This window comes from Acinonyx jubatus, chromosome B4, assembly GCF_027475565.1.
Source record: "Acinonyx jubatus isolate Ajub_Pintada_27869175 chromosome B4, VMU_Ajub_asm_v1.0, whole genome shotgun sequence".
Classification (NCBI taxonomy): domain Eukaryota; kingdom Metazoa; phylum Chordata; class Mammalia; order Carnivora; family Felidae; genus Acinonyx; species Acinonyx jubatus.
In genome coordinates this window covers 74018399-74033267 of record NC_069387.1, presented here as the reverse complement: position 1 = coordinate 74033267, position 14869 = coordinate 74018399, and the positions used below count along the sequence as shown (strand labels likewise).

Below are 14869 nucleotides of genomic sequence, written 5' to 3'. Positions count from 1 at the left end.
GTAAATGCCAATGGGAGTGAGAGAGAGAGAGAGAGAGAGAGAGAATGCAAGAACACTGAGAACAAGAACACCTGGTAAAATGTACAGTGATAGGGTTTGGTCTAGACCAGAACAAGGTATACTTGTCACCTTCACCTTTCTCTTTGATGGATAACTCAGGAAGGTGATAAGTGAGGATCTGATCTCTCTGTTCATGGTTTGACACTCACAGGTTCCCAGAGTGGGTAGTTTTAGGAGAAGATGTATATGAATGAGAAGGAGATTTGTCTTTACCTGGGCACCCTAGGCCAACAAGTGATGCTCTCAATGGGTGATACTGAATAGCATCCTTCCAACACTAGAGCAAAAGCCCCAGATATGGCTAGGGCTTCTGTGGGCTTCCCTCAACTTTGTCCTTCCTTTAGAAGATTCAGGAGTGGAACTTCCTAGCAAGGAAACATTCCTATAGTCTTCTAAGGGGAAGCCTTCTTAACTCTGCTTCCCATATAACAATGGCCAGAGGGACTTGATCTTGACTCTAGACTTTGGAGAGTGACAGAGCTCCCTGGAGAGGCCCTTAAGTAGGAAGCCTGCTCTGAATGTGAATGAGTTCTCCTGGGCCAACTATTCCTCCTCTGAATTACTCTTGTTTCAGTGGGTTGCATCATACACGATGGGACCTAGGGTGGCCAATAATGTCTACAGATAAAAATAAGGAATTCTAAGGATTCCTAGTGCAAAAACTTGGAATTTCCTGTCTCCCTCCCTTTGTCTTTCCTTCCTTCTCATTTCATTATGTTTTAAATCATATTTATGATTATACAAATAAGATTATGATAAAAGATAGAAAATGAAAAAGATACTGAAGATATATTGAAAATGAAAGATATTAAAGATATTTTAATGACAAAAGAAGAAAATAAGGATTCATCATGTCATCCAAAATTATTTTATTTACTGTAATTCAAATAAAATCCAAATAGATTAAAAACTTTAAGACAAATTTTAATTGTGGCAAAACCTTTTTATTGTAAACAAGTTTAAACATATAGAGAAGTAGAAAGAACAGTTTATTGACCTTTCTGTATCCATCATCCAGTTTCAATAATTATCAGCTCCTTGACTGCTCTCCAGCTTTGATCACATTGAGCTGGAAAATGTGGTCGCTGCATTATATGAACAGTCATGTGTCTAAAACACGGGAAAGTTCTATTACTGAAAGGTAGAAGAAAAGGGCAGTACTGAGGACGGATGATCACTCTTTGCCATGGATGAGGATTGAATGGTGATTGACCAAGTTCCCAGGAAATAACAAAGCAACAATATATAAGGAACTGGCGCCTTTCATTTGGGACCACCCATACGTTTCTGGACTTAAGAGAAAAATAATCTTTTATTTTGTCTGAGGCACTGCATTTGAAGATCTCTTCTATAACAGCTTAGCCTTTATCTTCCTAAAATAGATTTCATAACTAACCCAAATTGTCTCCAATGTCCCACCACCAGCACATACATTTCAAGGAAACAGAGAAAGAACTTACAATTTTCTCCAATGTCCCACTATCAAAAATAAAGCTGCAATAACCCCCTTTTCTTTTTTTGCCTTCAGGAGCATATTTATTGTGTTTGAGATAATACATCAAGTTGCTCTCTGAGCTACATAGGGTAAAAGGAAGTTTTCTCATTATAAACTGACAAAGGTAAGAGGTAAAACATTTTTCACAACAGCATGAGCCACATACTCAGAAAAAGATCTCTGTTTAATACAAATAACAGAATTTCTAGTCATCTAAGGCTACTTTTATAACTTAATACAGATAGGGGAGCCTGGGTGGCTCAGTCAGTTGGGCGTCCAACTTTGGTTCAGGTCATGATCTCGCGGCTTGTGGGTTCGGGTCCTGCATCAGGCTCTGTGCTGACAGAGCCTGGAGTCTGCTTTGGATTCTGTGTCCCTCTCTTGCTCTGCCCCTCCCCTGCTTGTGCTCTCTCTCTCTCTCTCTCTCTCTCTCTCTCTCTCCTCTCAAGAATAGATAAACATTAAAAAAAATACAGATAATAAATTAGGCTAAAATGCACTTTAATATTTGGTAGACATCAGGAACTTTAGTACATCACAAAATATATTTTGATACACCAAAGAAGCAAGACTTGCAAGCAGGTGTCTTAGACATAACCTACCCTAACCTACAGCTATAAAGCTCTATTCTTGATAGCATTTACTTCTTTGGGGAGTCTACCAGTCTCTAAAGGGTAAACTCAGGGAGTAGGGTCAGTGTTGCATGCACACAGAACTCTGTACTGTGTATAGAGATGTGTGGTCCTGTGAGAAGATGCCCTCTATTCCTTTACACCACATACACATTGTGTGAATTATGTCACATTGCACTTGGCTCATCATCTGAGTATCCTGTAGTGTTCTGTCTGCCCTGTTGGTCAAGTACTGAATGAACCTGCAGGGTTGTAGTCTGAGGAAAAAGAACAAATTGACAGCAAAACTTTCAACACAGAAAAGCAGTATTCCAGTTGTCTTTAATTAGGTGGCTCCCTGACTATTGATGTCACAGAGATAGATTCTGGTTGGAAGTTAACCTTTGAAGCCTTAAATAGATAATCAGATGAAAATGTGATATCCAGAAAGAATAGACCACCATCATATACAGAACCTGGTGGACCATTCATAAATGTCTCCTTTGGGCCCAGCACTGCAGTTAGGAGGCAGACGAAGGGTTGCCTATTACTATGCCAGCAATAGTCAAGCAAACACAACTCATTACATACATAGTCACATGATAAACAATAACTAGTCCTTAAGTAAGAGAACTTCACAGCACCATTTGTCACACATGTGCTCATTCTAGACTTACTTGGTAGTTGAGGTGGCTGTGTGGGTTTGCTAATGGGCTTTATCCAAAGGAAAACAAACTTCTCACACCATTATGACATGAGGTGGTTTTGCAACTTGGAGTGAGACCCCTCTGAGGTTAGGTTCCTACCATTCCCCAGAAAGCAGGAGACAGGGGAACTGTCTTCTCTTGTAATTACATTTTGAAGAGTTGGTTTTTAGGTTCTTGAGAAAGACATTACCAGGCAGTAAAGCCAGCAAGGGGCTTTTTAACGTTTAAGAAGATTTACATACATTTCCAGGAGACAGAGGAAGAACTTACAAGTTTTTTAAAGTAAATGCTCTAAGAAAAGCGATGAGGGAGAGAAATTACTTCCTTTCTTTTCGACAGGAGAATTAGCCTTTTATTTTTAATTTGCACTTGCCCTTCTGTCTTCCAATTGCTCTGCCACCTCTTGTTGAAAAGACTATTGTTTCTCTACCGAGTTTCCTTTGCACCTTTCAAAAATCAGTTCATTATATTTGCACGGATTTATTTGGATTCATTGATCTACATGTCTATTCCTTTGCTATCCTTTTGCAGATACAACACTGTGTTGAATACTGTAACTTTATAATAAGTCCTGAAATCAGATAATGTAAGTCGTCCAGCTCTGTTCTTTCTCAGAATTGTTTTGGCTATTTTTGTACCTTTGCCTTTCCATTTTCATGAGTTTCTGCAGGCTAAGGTTTTGAATCCCTTCCCTGGCTGCAAGGGGACCACAACAGCACCCGGTGGGCTTTGATGCATTTCCTGCTTCAGCCTGAGCTTTTTGTTCCACAAGAGAGATAGGTAGGGGAGCTGGGCCTGGGAGATTTGATTGTGGCTTCTGTTCCCCGACCCCAGCTAGCCCACGGGGAGAGCTTCCTTTGGCGTCCCCCCCCATCCTCCCCGTGAGAGCCAGGTGGGGTTCCTGGAGGAGCAAACTGCAAGAAGGTGGGAGCTTCCCTATGACTGCAACCCTTGGGGAGCCTCACAATGGCACACTGTCAGCCTCCAGTAATCCATCAACATTTCTAGTTTAATTTTCCTCCTAGTTTATATGGCACCAGCGGCTTCTGTCCTGAGTAAGCAAATGCTCAGGTCTTGTGTCTCCCTACAGGTACCTGCTCCTTTCCAGATTTCCATGGGCATCTGCCCAAGACAGTTCTCTGATGGTTAAGATAAGTTGTTGATTTTTAAGTTTCCCTAGCTTTTTTCTTTTTCTTTTATTAAATGTTTATTTATTTATTTTTGAGAGAGAGAGAGAGAGAGAGAGAGAGAGCAAGTGGGGGAGGGGCAGAGAGAGAGGGAGACAGAATCTGAAGCAGGCTCCAGGTTTTCAGCTGTCAGTACAGAGCCTGACATGGGGCTCAAACACATGAACTGAGAAATCATGACCCGAGCTGAAGTGGGACGCTTAACCCACTGAGCCACCCAGGTGCCCCTGACCAGGTTTTTTCTTTTTTAAATTTAAATCCAAGTTAGTTAACATACAGTATAGTCTTGGCTTCAGGAGTAGGACCCAGTGATTCATCCCTTACATATGACACCAAGTGCTCATCCTAAAAATGCCCTCCTTAATGCCCATCACCCATTTAACCCATCCCCTCACCCACCTCCCCTCCAGCAACCCTCAGTTTGTTCTCTGTATTTAGGAGTCTCTTATGGCTTGCCTCCCTTCTGTTTTTATATTATTTTTCCTTCCCTTCTCCTATGTTCATCTGCCATGCTTCTCAAATTCCACATACGAGTGAAGTCATATGATATCTGTCTTTCTCTGACTGACTTATTCCACTTAGCATGATACCCTCCAGTTCCATCCTCGTTGTTGCAAATGGCTAGGTTTCATTCTTTTTCATTGCTGAGTAGTATTCCATTGCATATATATACTACATCTTCTTAAACCATTCATCAGTTGGACATTTGGGCTCTTTCCATAATTTGGCTATTGTTCACAGTGTTGCTATAAACATTGGGATACATGTGCTCCTTCGAATCAGTGTTTTTTTATTCTTTGGGTAAATACCTAGTAGTGCAGTTGGTGGATCATAGGATAGCTCTATTTTTAATTTTTTTGAGGAAACTCCATACTGTTTGCCAAAGTGGCTGCACCAGTTTGCATTCCCATTAACAGCACAAAAGTGTTCCCCTTTTTCCACATCCTCGCCAATATCTGTTGCCTGAGTTGTTAATTTTAGCCATTCTGACAGGTGTGAGGTGGTATCTCATTGAGGTTTTGATTCATATTCCCCTGATGATGAGTGATATTGAGCATTTTTTCATATGTCTGTTAACCATCTGGATGTTTTCTTTGGAAAAGTGTCTATTCCTGTCTTCTGCCTATTTCTTCACTGGATTGTTTCCTGGGTGCTGAGCTTGGTAAGTCCTTTATAGATTTTGGATACTAACCCTTTATCTGATATGTCATTTGCAAATATCTTCTCTCATTCCATTAGTTGCCTTTTAGTTTTGCTGATTGTTTTCTTCATTGTGCAGAAGTTTATATCTTGATGAGGTCCCAATAGTTCATTTTTGCTTTTATTTCCCTTGCCTCTGGAGACATGTCTATTAAGAAGTTGCTGTGGCTGAGATCAAAGAGGTTGCTGCCTGTGTTCTTCTAGGATTTCGGTGGTTTCCTGTCTCACTTAAGTGAGACTTAAATGTCTTTCATCCATTTTGAATTTATTTTTGTGTATGGTGTAAGAAAGTGGTCCAGTTTTATTCTTCTGCATGTTGCTGTCCAGTTTTCCCAACATCATTTGCTGGAGAGACTATTTCTCCATTGGATACTCTGTCCTGCTTTGTCAAAGATTAGTTGGCCATATATTTGTGGGCCCATTTCTGGGTTCTCTATTGTGTTCCATTGATCTATGTGTGTTTTTCTGCCAGTACCATACTGTCTTGATGATTACAGCTTTGTAATACAGCTTGAAGTCTGGAATTGTGATGCCTCCAGCTTTGGTTTCTTTTTCACCATTACTTTGGTTATTGGGGGTCTTTTTTTGGTTCCATACTTAAGATTGTTTGTTCTAGCCCTGTAAAGAATGGCCCAGCTTTTTTCTTATTGTAAGAGCAGGAGTGATAGCTTGCCAGCCCTCTGCAACTCTGAGCCAAAACCAGAAGTCTGAGTTTTTAAACAGGAAAATTATAATTCTTGTTTCCAGAATGTCTCTTATTTTACTGTACTTGAATCTCTTTAATGCCTTCACTGTTTGTCTTTTTTCTGTGTTGGTTGTTTATTTAGGTCCATCTCTTTCTATCTCCTTCCACATTTTTTGCGGGTTGTTCTGATTATTTTCTGCTTGACGTTTATCTCTGTGTCTCTCTATACTGTTTTGTTTGCTCACTGTGGCCAAAGTCTGGCTGTTTGAGTTCAGTAAGTGGCGACATTCTCCTGGCAGAGGAGAGTCCACACCTGTGTGCCTATAGCAGCCTGCAAGTTGCCATCCCATCTCCAGACACATGCTTCTGCACTCCAGGCTCCGTGTGACTTCCCATCCTCATGAAAGGAAGACTTATCTCGGTTTGAGTTCTTCCTTAGATGTTTGGTAGTTGGACAGAAATCCCTTTGCATGAGGTAATGCCAACCCGTGACCTATAGACTCATCACTGGAGTGCTAGTCTTCCCAGGAACATCCATGTTCAGCTCATGGAGAGAAAGGCCTGCACACACTGCTCCTAACAGCACTCTCAGGGGCCCTGAGCCTCACTGACCCAGCTTCCTGATGGTAGCAGTCACAGCTCAGCCAAGGAGAACCACGAAATTTGAATTTGGGATTAGAGTTTGGTGGGACATATCCAAGCTGCTGACCCTTTGTACATTTTTGGATACAATAACACATTGAGTATATTAATGGTCAACTCTGCCATATCTTCATTTTGCATTTCATTGGCCTAATCAGTTGCAAATTGCTGCTAAATGCTCAGAGAGAGGCATCTATTGTTTTTGCTTCCAAGTTTCTATGGGAACTTCATTCAAGTTCTTGAGTCCTTATAATGCATTCTTCCTGAAGATGCAATTTCCCCAAACCCAAATATCTTGATTTACCTTTCTCAAAGTCTCCAGTGTGGTCTCTTTGGTTATGGGTTTAGGGTAAAATAATCCTAGCTCATTCAGACTTCATTGCAGAGGCCTGTATGACCAACCAATCATTTCTCCTTATGGCTTATGAGAAATCTTCCCTGCCAGCCATGCAACCTGCCTCTTGACCCCATAATTGATATTCAGCTCCCACTAAACTGCAAACTCCCTGAGGGCAAAAGGATATATATTTTTTTATTAATGGCAAGAGTTAGACATGTTTCCATCGATAAAGAAAACTCCAAGGATCCAAAGTGACAAATATTACAAACCTAAGATTTATAGGAAAAGGATACAATATAACAGCGGCATTAAAATATGGATATGCATCACAGCCAAAGGCTGCCTCATAGCAAGGGGAGAGGACTGGGTGGAGCTCAGTTATCTTCCTTCCACAGGGCCATACAACACGTGCTTTCTCTCTTGATTAGAAATTACCAACATGGGGGCGTTTGGGTGGCTCATTGGTTAAGCGTCCGACTTCGACTCAGGTCATGACCTCATGGTTTGTGAGTTGCAGCCAATGTCGGGCTCTCGGCTGACAGCTCAGAGCCTGGAGCCTGCTTTGGATTCTGTGTCTCCCTCTCTCTCTGCCCTTCCCCTGCTCTCTCCCTCTCCTGTCTCTCTCTCTCTCAAAAATAAACATTAAAAAAAAAAAAAAAGAAAGAAAGAAACCATCAACGTGTATGGCACACACCACAACCAGGAGCTCCCACCTATCGGGATATGCGTGACACATCGCTTCCTCCATCCAGCCTGGTCAAGAAGTGGCTGCTGCACAAACCATCTCCGCAAAGGTAGCAGCGATTCAAAGATCCAAGGTAAGCCCAAACGTTTGCTCAGGGGCTAGCAAACATTCTCCTCCACTTAGCTGTGTTCTAGGAGGGGGGCTGTGCCCCTGGGTCTAAAATTCTCAGTAGCCGTTTCCACAAGGGCTCATCAGGGAACTTTTTTTTAGTACACTGCAGTCACAATTCTTTTCACTCAAGAATCCTTTATTTTTGTGTTTTCTTGTCCTCCATGGTCAATTTGTCCCACCTGAATCACCTTTTTAGTTAATTGGTCTCACAGATACAGTTAATTTAGCAGGTATAGCTGCCCCAGGTTCCTTTGGTTGAAGCGCCATCTCCTGGCCAGAGAGGGTTAAGCCCAACGAAAGGAGATTCTGAGCTTTTATTTTTGCTAACATTGAATGCAGCCACCATGGAACAGATTTTTTGAGGACCTGCCTGAAGTTTCCTGCTAATCCACTTTGCTAGATCTGAGGCTTAGGTTTTATCATTTTCAGATTCCACTGGAAGGTTTATTACCAATAACTGCTTTGAAAACGTGCTAATTCAAATCAAGGGTGACTTGGCCACCATCTGGCATCAATGATTCATCTCCACCCCCTTTAGCAGAACCAGAGTTTTTCTATCTCAGTAATGCCTTAGCCATATTTTTAGTTAAAAATGAATCAGGGACTGGACTTATAATCCCCCTTCTGATACCAACCGAACTAATGGCAGCAGTTAGTGCTTGTTAAAGGGCACTCACAGGACCCCAAATAACAATGCTTACAAATCTATGGTTGTTGCCTAAAGGGACACAGCATAGCAAAAGCATCAAGTAAGCATAACCTCGTAGCCAAAAGCGACCCCACAGCAAGTTATCCAGAGACACCTGGCATCGGCTCCAATTGTCCTCTTTCCACAGTGCCATGGCAGGACATATTTCTTAGATCAGAAATCACTCATGTGTGCGTGGAACATTTTGGAACCAGGAAGTACAAAAGGATTCTAGAACTACCTTGTACCTTGTTAATCATATGATCTTGCTATGTAACCAGCCTCAATAGCAGAGGTCTCTATGAGGTCTCACTGAGACCAGATACAGTCAGTCTCATTGTTATCAATAAACAATGCTGACACACTGGGATAAGCCACTTCAAAAGTCACCGTGGACCCATGGATACAAAGCAAACCATTAATCAGTGCATTTCATACCTTGACCATTTCATGGCATACCTGGATCAGTGCCATGCAGATGTGTCTCTTATTTCAGTAAAAAATTTCAGGCCAATTCGGATTCTGCTGGAATTAACCCTTATAGCACAGCACACTCTCCTTCTTTAGTATTAAATCCCCGACAATATATAATGCTCCACACATTCTAGATGCTCACAGGAAGCTCGATGGGTGAATCACTGAATGAATAAGCAGAATTTGCAATCCCAGGCTTTGGCTGACTGATTTCCTTTCCCTTTCTTTTCTTTTCCTTTAGCATGTGTGTTTTTCATATTAAAGGCATTTGGGCAATTAATCATTCACTCTTGCTGAGTTCACTGTTTCAGTTCTAACATAATTAGATCATAAACTCTGGAAAGCTGAGATATTTTTAATTTTTCATATCTACCTCTGCTTTCTCATGTTCCCAGTCTTCCAGCTGGATTCTCTATGATGTCCGTCTCTTACCCATGCTACATAGTAGATATCAGCAAAGCACTGATACTAAAGTATGGTCATACTAAAGTATGGTCATCAGGGCGACATGTGCTTAATACATTCTTGGTGAATATTTACTAGAAGTGAATTAATCTCAGCGCGCCTGGGTGGCTCAGTCGGTTAAGCATCTGACTTTGGCTCAGGTCATGATTTCATGGTTCATGGGTTTGAGCCCCATGTCAGGCTCTGCGTTGACAATGTGCGAGCTGCTTGGGAGTCTCCCTCTCCTCTCTGCCCCTCCCCAGCTCTCTTTCTCAAAAATAAATTTAAAAACTTAAAAAAAGGTGAAATAATTTCAGTGTACCTGTATGCTTGGATTATATATAGTTCTAAGAATAATAGGTATGTGCCTAGGTCTCTACATAATATCACTGAGTCCTTATAAAATTCACAGGAGATGGGGTGCCTGGGTGGCCTCAGTTGGTTAAGCCTCCGACTTCAGCTCAGGTCATGATCTCGCTGTCTGTGAGTTTGAGCCCCGTGTCAGGCTCTGTGCTGATAGCTCAGAACCTGGAGCCTGCTTCGGATTCCGTGTCTCCCTCTCTCTCTGCCCCTCCCTGGCTCATGCTCTGTCTCTCTCTCAAAAATAAATGAATATCGAAAAAAAAATTAAAAATTCACAGAAGTATATGATTACACTCATTTAAAATTTTTTAATGTTTATTTTTGAGAGAGAGACAGACAGAGCACAAGTGGGGGAGGGGCAGAGAGAGAGGGAGACACAGAATCCAAAGCAGGCTCCAGGCTCTGAAATGTCAGTCCGATGAGGGGCAACTCACGAAATGCAAGGTCATGACCTGAGCCAAAGTCTGACATTTAACCTACTGAGCCACCCTGGTGCCCCTGATTACATTCATTTTAGAGAGAAAGTCACAGAAATTAAATAACCTATGTATTATTAAAAAAGTTTTTAAGCAATCTCTACACCCAACATGGGGCTTGACCTCACAACGCTGAGATTGTTAGAGATCAAGCATGTTGCACCAGTTGAGTCAGCCAATTCCCCTTAAATAACTTATTTGAGGTCACACAGGTACTACCTGTTTGGGCAAGGATTTGAAATAGGGTCTGTTTGAGATAAAATTTTGGCTCATTCACATTGCTACCATAAGTCTCCCAAGATATTTCAGAAAGCAAGGTGGGTCGCATGCTCCAGCCCTGAAAGGGGGGGGCAGGTTCTTCTTTTCTTTAATTTTCTTGTAGCTAGCTTAGAAAGTTCCCTCATGTTGCTCCCTGGTCAATCCATTCCTTATTTTATTCAACCTTGACTTTCTGAAATTTTATAATGCAGGGTGTGTGTGTATATATATATTTAGATATATTCTTATTAGAAGATTAATTTTAATTATAGTATCCTTTTTCCCCTTGTCATTACTTTTGACTATTTAATTTGTTAAGAACTCTAAAAATCTGTATAAAATCTTCCACAATTATTATATTTTTGTTAATTTCCCTTGTTCTTTTCTACAGTATTTTATGCTATGTGACTTGAGAGAGAGAGAAACATAGAGAGACAGAGAGAGAGAGAATCTTAAGTAGAATCCACACTCAGTGAGAGCCCGTGTGGGGTTCCATCCCATGACCCTGTGATCAGGACCTGAGCCAAAATTAAGAGTTGGATACTCAGCTGAATGAGTCACCAGGCACCCCTAATTTTTTTTCTTCAAATTCAGTTTTGACTGACAATGAGACCTTGACGACTGCTTTCTCCTTGCATGCATTTTCTAGTTTAGATCTTTGAACAACTATGTATTTACTTATTCATTCATTCATTTAAATTTATTTCTGAGAGAGAGAGAAAGCATAAGTGGGGAGAGGAAGAGAGAGGGAGACAAAGGATCCTGAGCAGGCTCTGCCATGGCAGCAGAGAGCCTGATGCGGGGCTGGAACTCACGAAGTGTGAGATTATGACCTGAGCAGAAACCAAGAGTCAGATGCTTAATGGACTGAGCCACCCAGGCACCCCTATTTTATTTATTTTTAAAATGTTTATTTATTTATTTGGAGAGAGAGAGAGAGAGAGAGCAGAGGAGGGGTAGAGACAGAAGGAGAGAGAGAATCCTAAGCAGGCTCTGTGGTATCCACATGGAGCCCCATGCAAGGCTTGATCCCACAAACCTTGAGATCCTCACCGGAGCCCAAATCAAGAGTCCTGTGCTCAACCAACTGAGCCACCCAGGGACCTCTAGATCTTTGAACAATTTTTTAAAACTTACAAACTTCATGAGTCACTTTGAAGTCTTTTTTTTTTTTTGAGATTATGATTTTTTATTGTTTAAGATAATTGGATTTTTTTAGTGTAGCTGACATACCATGTTACATTAGTTTCAGGTGAACAGCATAGTGATTCTACAAGTTTATCCATTATGAAGTCTTTATTTGGAAGTCTTTATTTTGTATATAACATATAGCTTTTATAACCCAATCTTAAAGTCTTTTCCCTGTAAGCGATGAGTGTATATTCCCATTACTGATATTTTCTGCCCTGTTCTTGAAAAAAATTTTTTTTTTACTGTTTTTTTTTTTTTTTCTTTCTCTCTTAGTGCTATTTTGTTTTCTATCTATTGTTTGTGCAAGAATGTTATGCTGGTCTTACAATTCTGAAGATCATTAGATACCAGATGACAGTGTATATAATATGTCCAGAAGAAGAAAGAGGATGCCCCAAAAATCTGCAGCAAGGTAAGTTCTCTTTCATATGTAGAGTAAAAATAGACTCTCAGATACACAAGATCTTGGAATATTTCACAATCCCCACTTCTTACCAAAAATCTAGAGGAGTACATATGACAACAAAATAAAAATGGAATGAAATAAAGAACTCATGAATAATGATTGGTGACACTCAAACGGTGGCTGTTAGTGTTCTGGTGCTCTACGTGCCATTTCCTTTAATCCTCAAAATGACTATACGATGTAGATACTATTATTATCCCAATTCTGTATTTAGGAAACTGAGACACAGAATAGGTAAAGAATTTGTCAAGCTCCCAAAGCCGCTAACCATTATGCTCTGATGTGCCAAAGGGGAAGTAAAATGGGGGAATGTGCTGTGAAAGGGATGCCAGTGAATATTAAATAAATTTAAACATAGAATGAAGCCTAAATATAGATTATGATTAAAATCCAGAATTTAATTGATTTCAACAGCACCCAATGTAAAGATAATAACTTGTTGATAATATCCAGGGACAGAAAATCCCAAAGGGTGAAAACAAAAACAAAAACTGGGGAAGGATATTGAAGGGGCAGAGGGAGGAGGAAGATTGTTAAAGTAAAATAAATTTGTAATCTTTCGTGGGAGGTGTCGACATTTTTTTTTTAAAGTCGAACTTCAATGGGTATTGAGGAGGGCACCTTTTGGGGTGAGCACTGGGTGTTGTATGGAAACCAATCTGACAATAAATTTCATATTAAAAAAAATAAAGTTGAGCTTCATAAACACAGATTTAAGATGAGCTTAAAATTATAAAGGGGAAGTAAAGATTGTCTAAATATTACAGAGGGCAATAAAATGGATAAATCTTTAACAAGGTAGATCAGTAGGACAAAAAATAATAAGGGTGACAAGATAAAGTACATTACTGATTAATTCAGGAGACACCAAATTGAATCATGAGCTCTACGAAGGAAGTGGTGCTATGGTATAAAGGAGCAGAAGAAAAAACAGACCTTTATAAGCCACAGAGATAAACTAGATATAATTTCATGTATTTTACTTTTTGTTGTTGGGAGAGCCAGGGAGAGGATGGTACAGGGCTCCCTTCAAGCTAGTGGTCAAGAATTGTCCTTTCAAAAAAAAAAATTTTTTTTTAATGTTTATTTATTTTTGAGAGAAACAGAATGTGAGTCAGGGAAGGGCTGGGGCACACAGAATGCAAAGTGAGCCCCAGGCTCTGTGCCGACAGCACAGAGCCTGACGTGGGGCTTGAACTCGTGAACTGCGAGATTGTGACCTGAGCCAAAGTCAGAGGCTTTAACCAACCAACCAGCCACCCAGGCACCGCAGAGTTCTTCTACCTGAGGTTCAAGCAGATGGCAAAACAAATTTCTCTCCTGCACTCTGTGTCCTTGTTCACTACCTAAAATAGTGTAGGTATTTCTCCACTGTCCTTCTCACAGCCGCCTTCACCTCTTTGTTCTTTAGGCTGTAGATGAGGGGATTCAGCAAGGGCGTGACTGCACTGTACTGCAAGGAGGAGAGCAAATCCAGGGAGGAACCCGAGGTGGGCATAAGATAGCGAATCAAACCTGAGCCAAAGAACAGGATCACTGCGATGAGGTGGGAGGAGCAGGTGGAGAAGGCCTTGCTTCTGCCTGAGGTGGAGCTGATGTGCAGGATGGTGGAGACAATACGGGTGTAGGAAAAGAAGATTGGGAGGAACGTTCCCAGCCCATGCAGTAAGGTGGAGCAGATCAAGATGTCAATATTGATGGAAATATCAGAGCAAGACAGAGGGAAGAGGGAGGGCAGCTCACAGGTGTAGTGGTATATGGTTTGGGCCTCACAGAAGTCCAGGTTAATAGCCAAAAGCACAATGATGACTGAATTGAGGGAAGCCAGGCCCCACGAGGCCAGCACCAGCCTCACACAGAGCTGGCTGCTCATCACCTGGCCGTAGAGCAGAGGGTGGCAGATGGCGGCATAGCGGTCATAGGCCATCACCGAGAGCAGAAAGGCTTCAGTCCCTGCGGTGATAAACACGAAGAACACCTGAGCCAGGCAGCCCTCCACTGAGATGGTTTTCTTCTCAGACAGAAGGTCCTTCAGTAGCTTGGGCACAGTGACAGAAGAGAAGCAGAGGTCCAGGAAGGACAGGTTACTCAGGAAGAAGTACATGGGCGTGTGGAGGCGGGAATCGGTCCTGATCACCAGCAGCAGCATCAGATTCCCCATCACGGTCAGGAGGTAAATCCCCAGGAAGAGCACGAAGAGCAGAGCCTGGATGTGGGGGTCGTCGGACAGCCCCGTGAGAATGAACTCGGTGATGATGCTGTGGTTCCTCCAGGCCATTTGTGGAGGGGATGTCCCTGGAATAGAATAGAAATAGGGATGAGATCTGTCTCCTTCAGGTCATCACCCCTCTCACCATACATGCCTCGAAGCTGCCCTTACCGCATCTCAGGAAGAGTTTTTATCCTGTTTTGTTATCACCGATCCTACGTCAGTCTTTGCGAACTTCAGAGAATCTTCTGCCCCTTCCGTTAGGGATTTCACTGGACCAATGAATATCTTTGGTTCACCTACACATTCATAGTATTTAGATGCTACCAATTCTCTTAGACTTTAGAAATCGTCAAAAATCTAGCACATATCTGAGTGGTTTTCTAAACCTTCTTTCTTCAATCTCTCAACCACAAGTTTTTGGTTCAAAATCATCCAGTGATTCCCTACCAGAGTTGACATCCATTAGGCACAGTAGGTCCAGTGCCTAGGGCCACAGTTGTTGCATGGCTGATGA

At 41.6% G+C, this 14869-nt stretch overlaps 1 protein-coding gene across 1 annotated transcript; it reads right to left on the bottom strand.

Moving 5' to 3' along the window:
* Positions 1-13212: 13212 nt before the first annotated feature.
* Positions 13213-14452, bottom strand: LOC106969334 (olfactory receptor 8S1-like). The gene has a single exon (XM_015065845.3). It carries the CDS (start codon positions 14419-14421, stop codon positions 13486-13488), a length of 936 nt encoding a protein of 311 aa, XP_014921331.1. The 5' UTR covers positions 14422-14452; the 3' UTR covers positions 13213-13485.
* Between the last annotated feature and the right edge of the window lie 417 nt (positions 14453-14869).

Excerpts from the sequence above, each read along its gene's own strand:
- LOC106969334 (XM_015065845.3), bottom strand. The coding sequence starts at position 14,421 with ATGGCCTGGAGGAACCACAGCATCATCACCGAGTTCATTCTCACGGGG.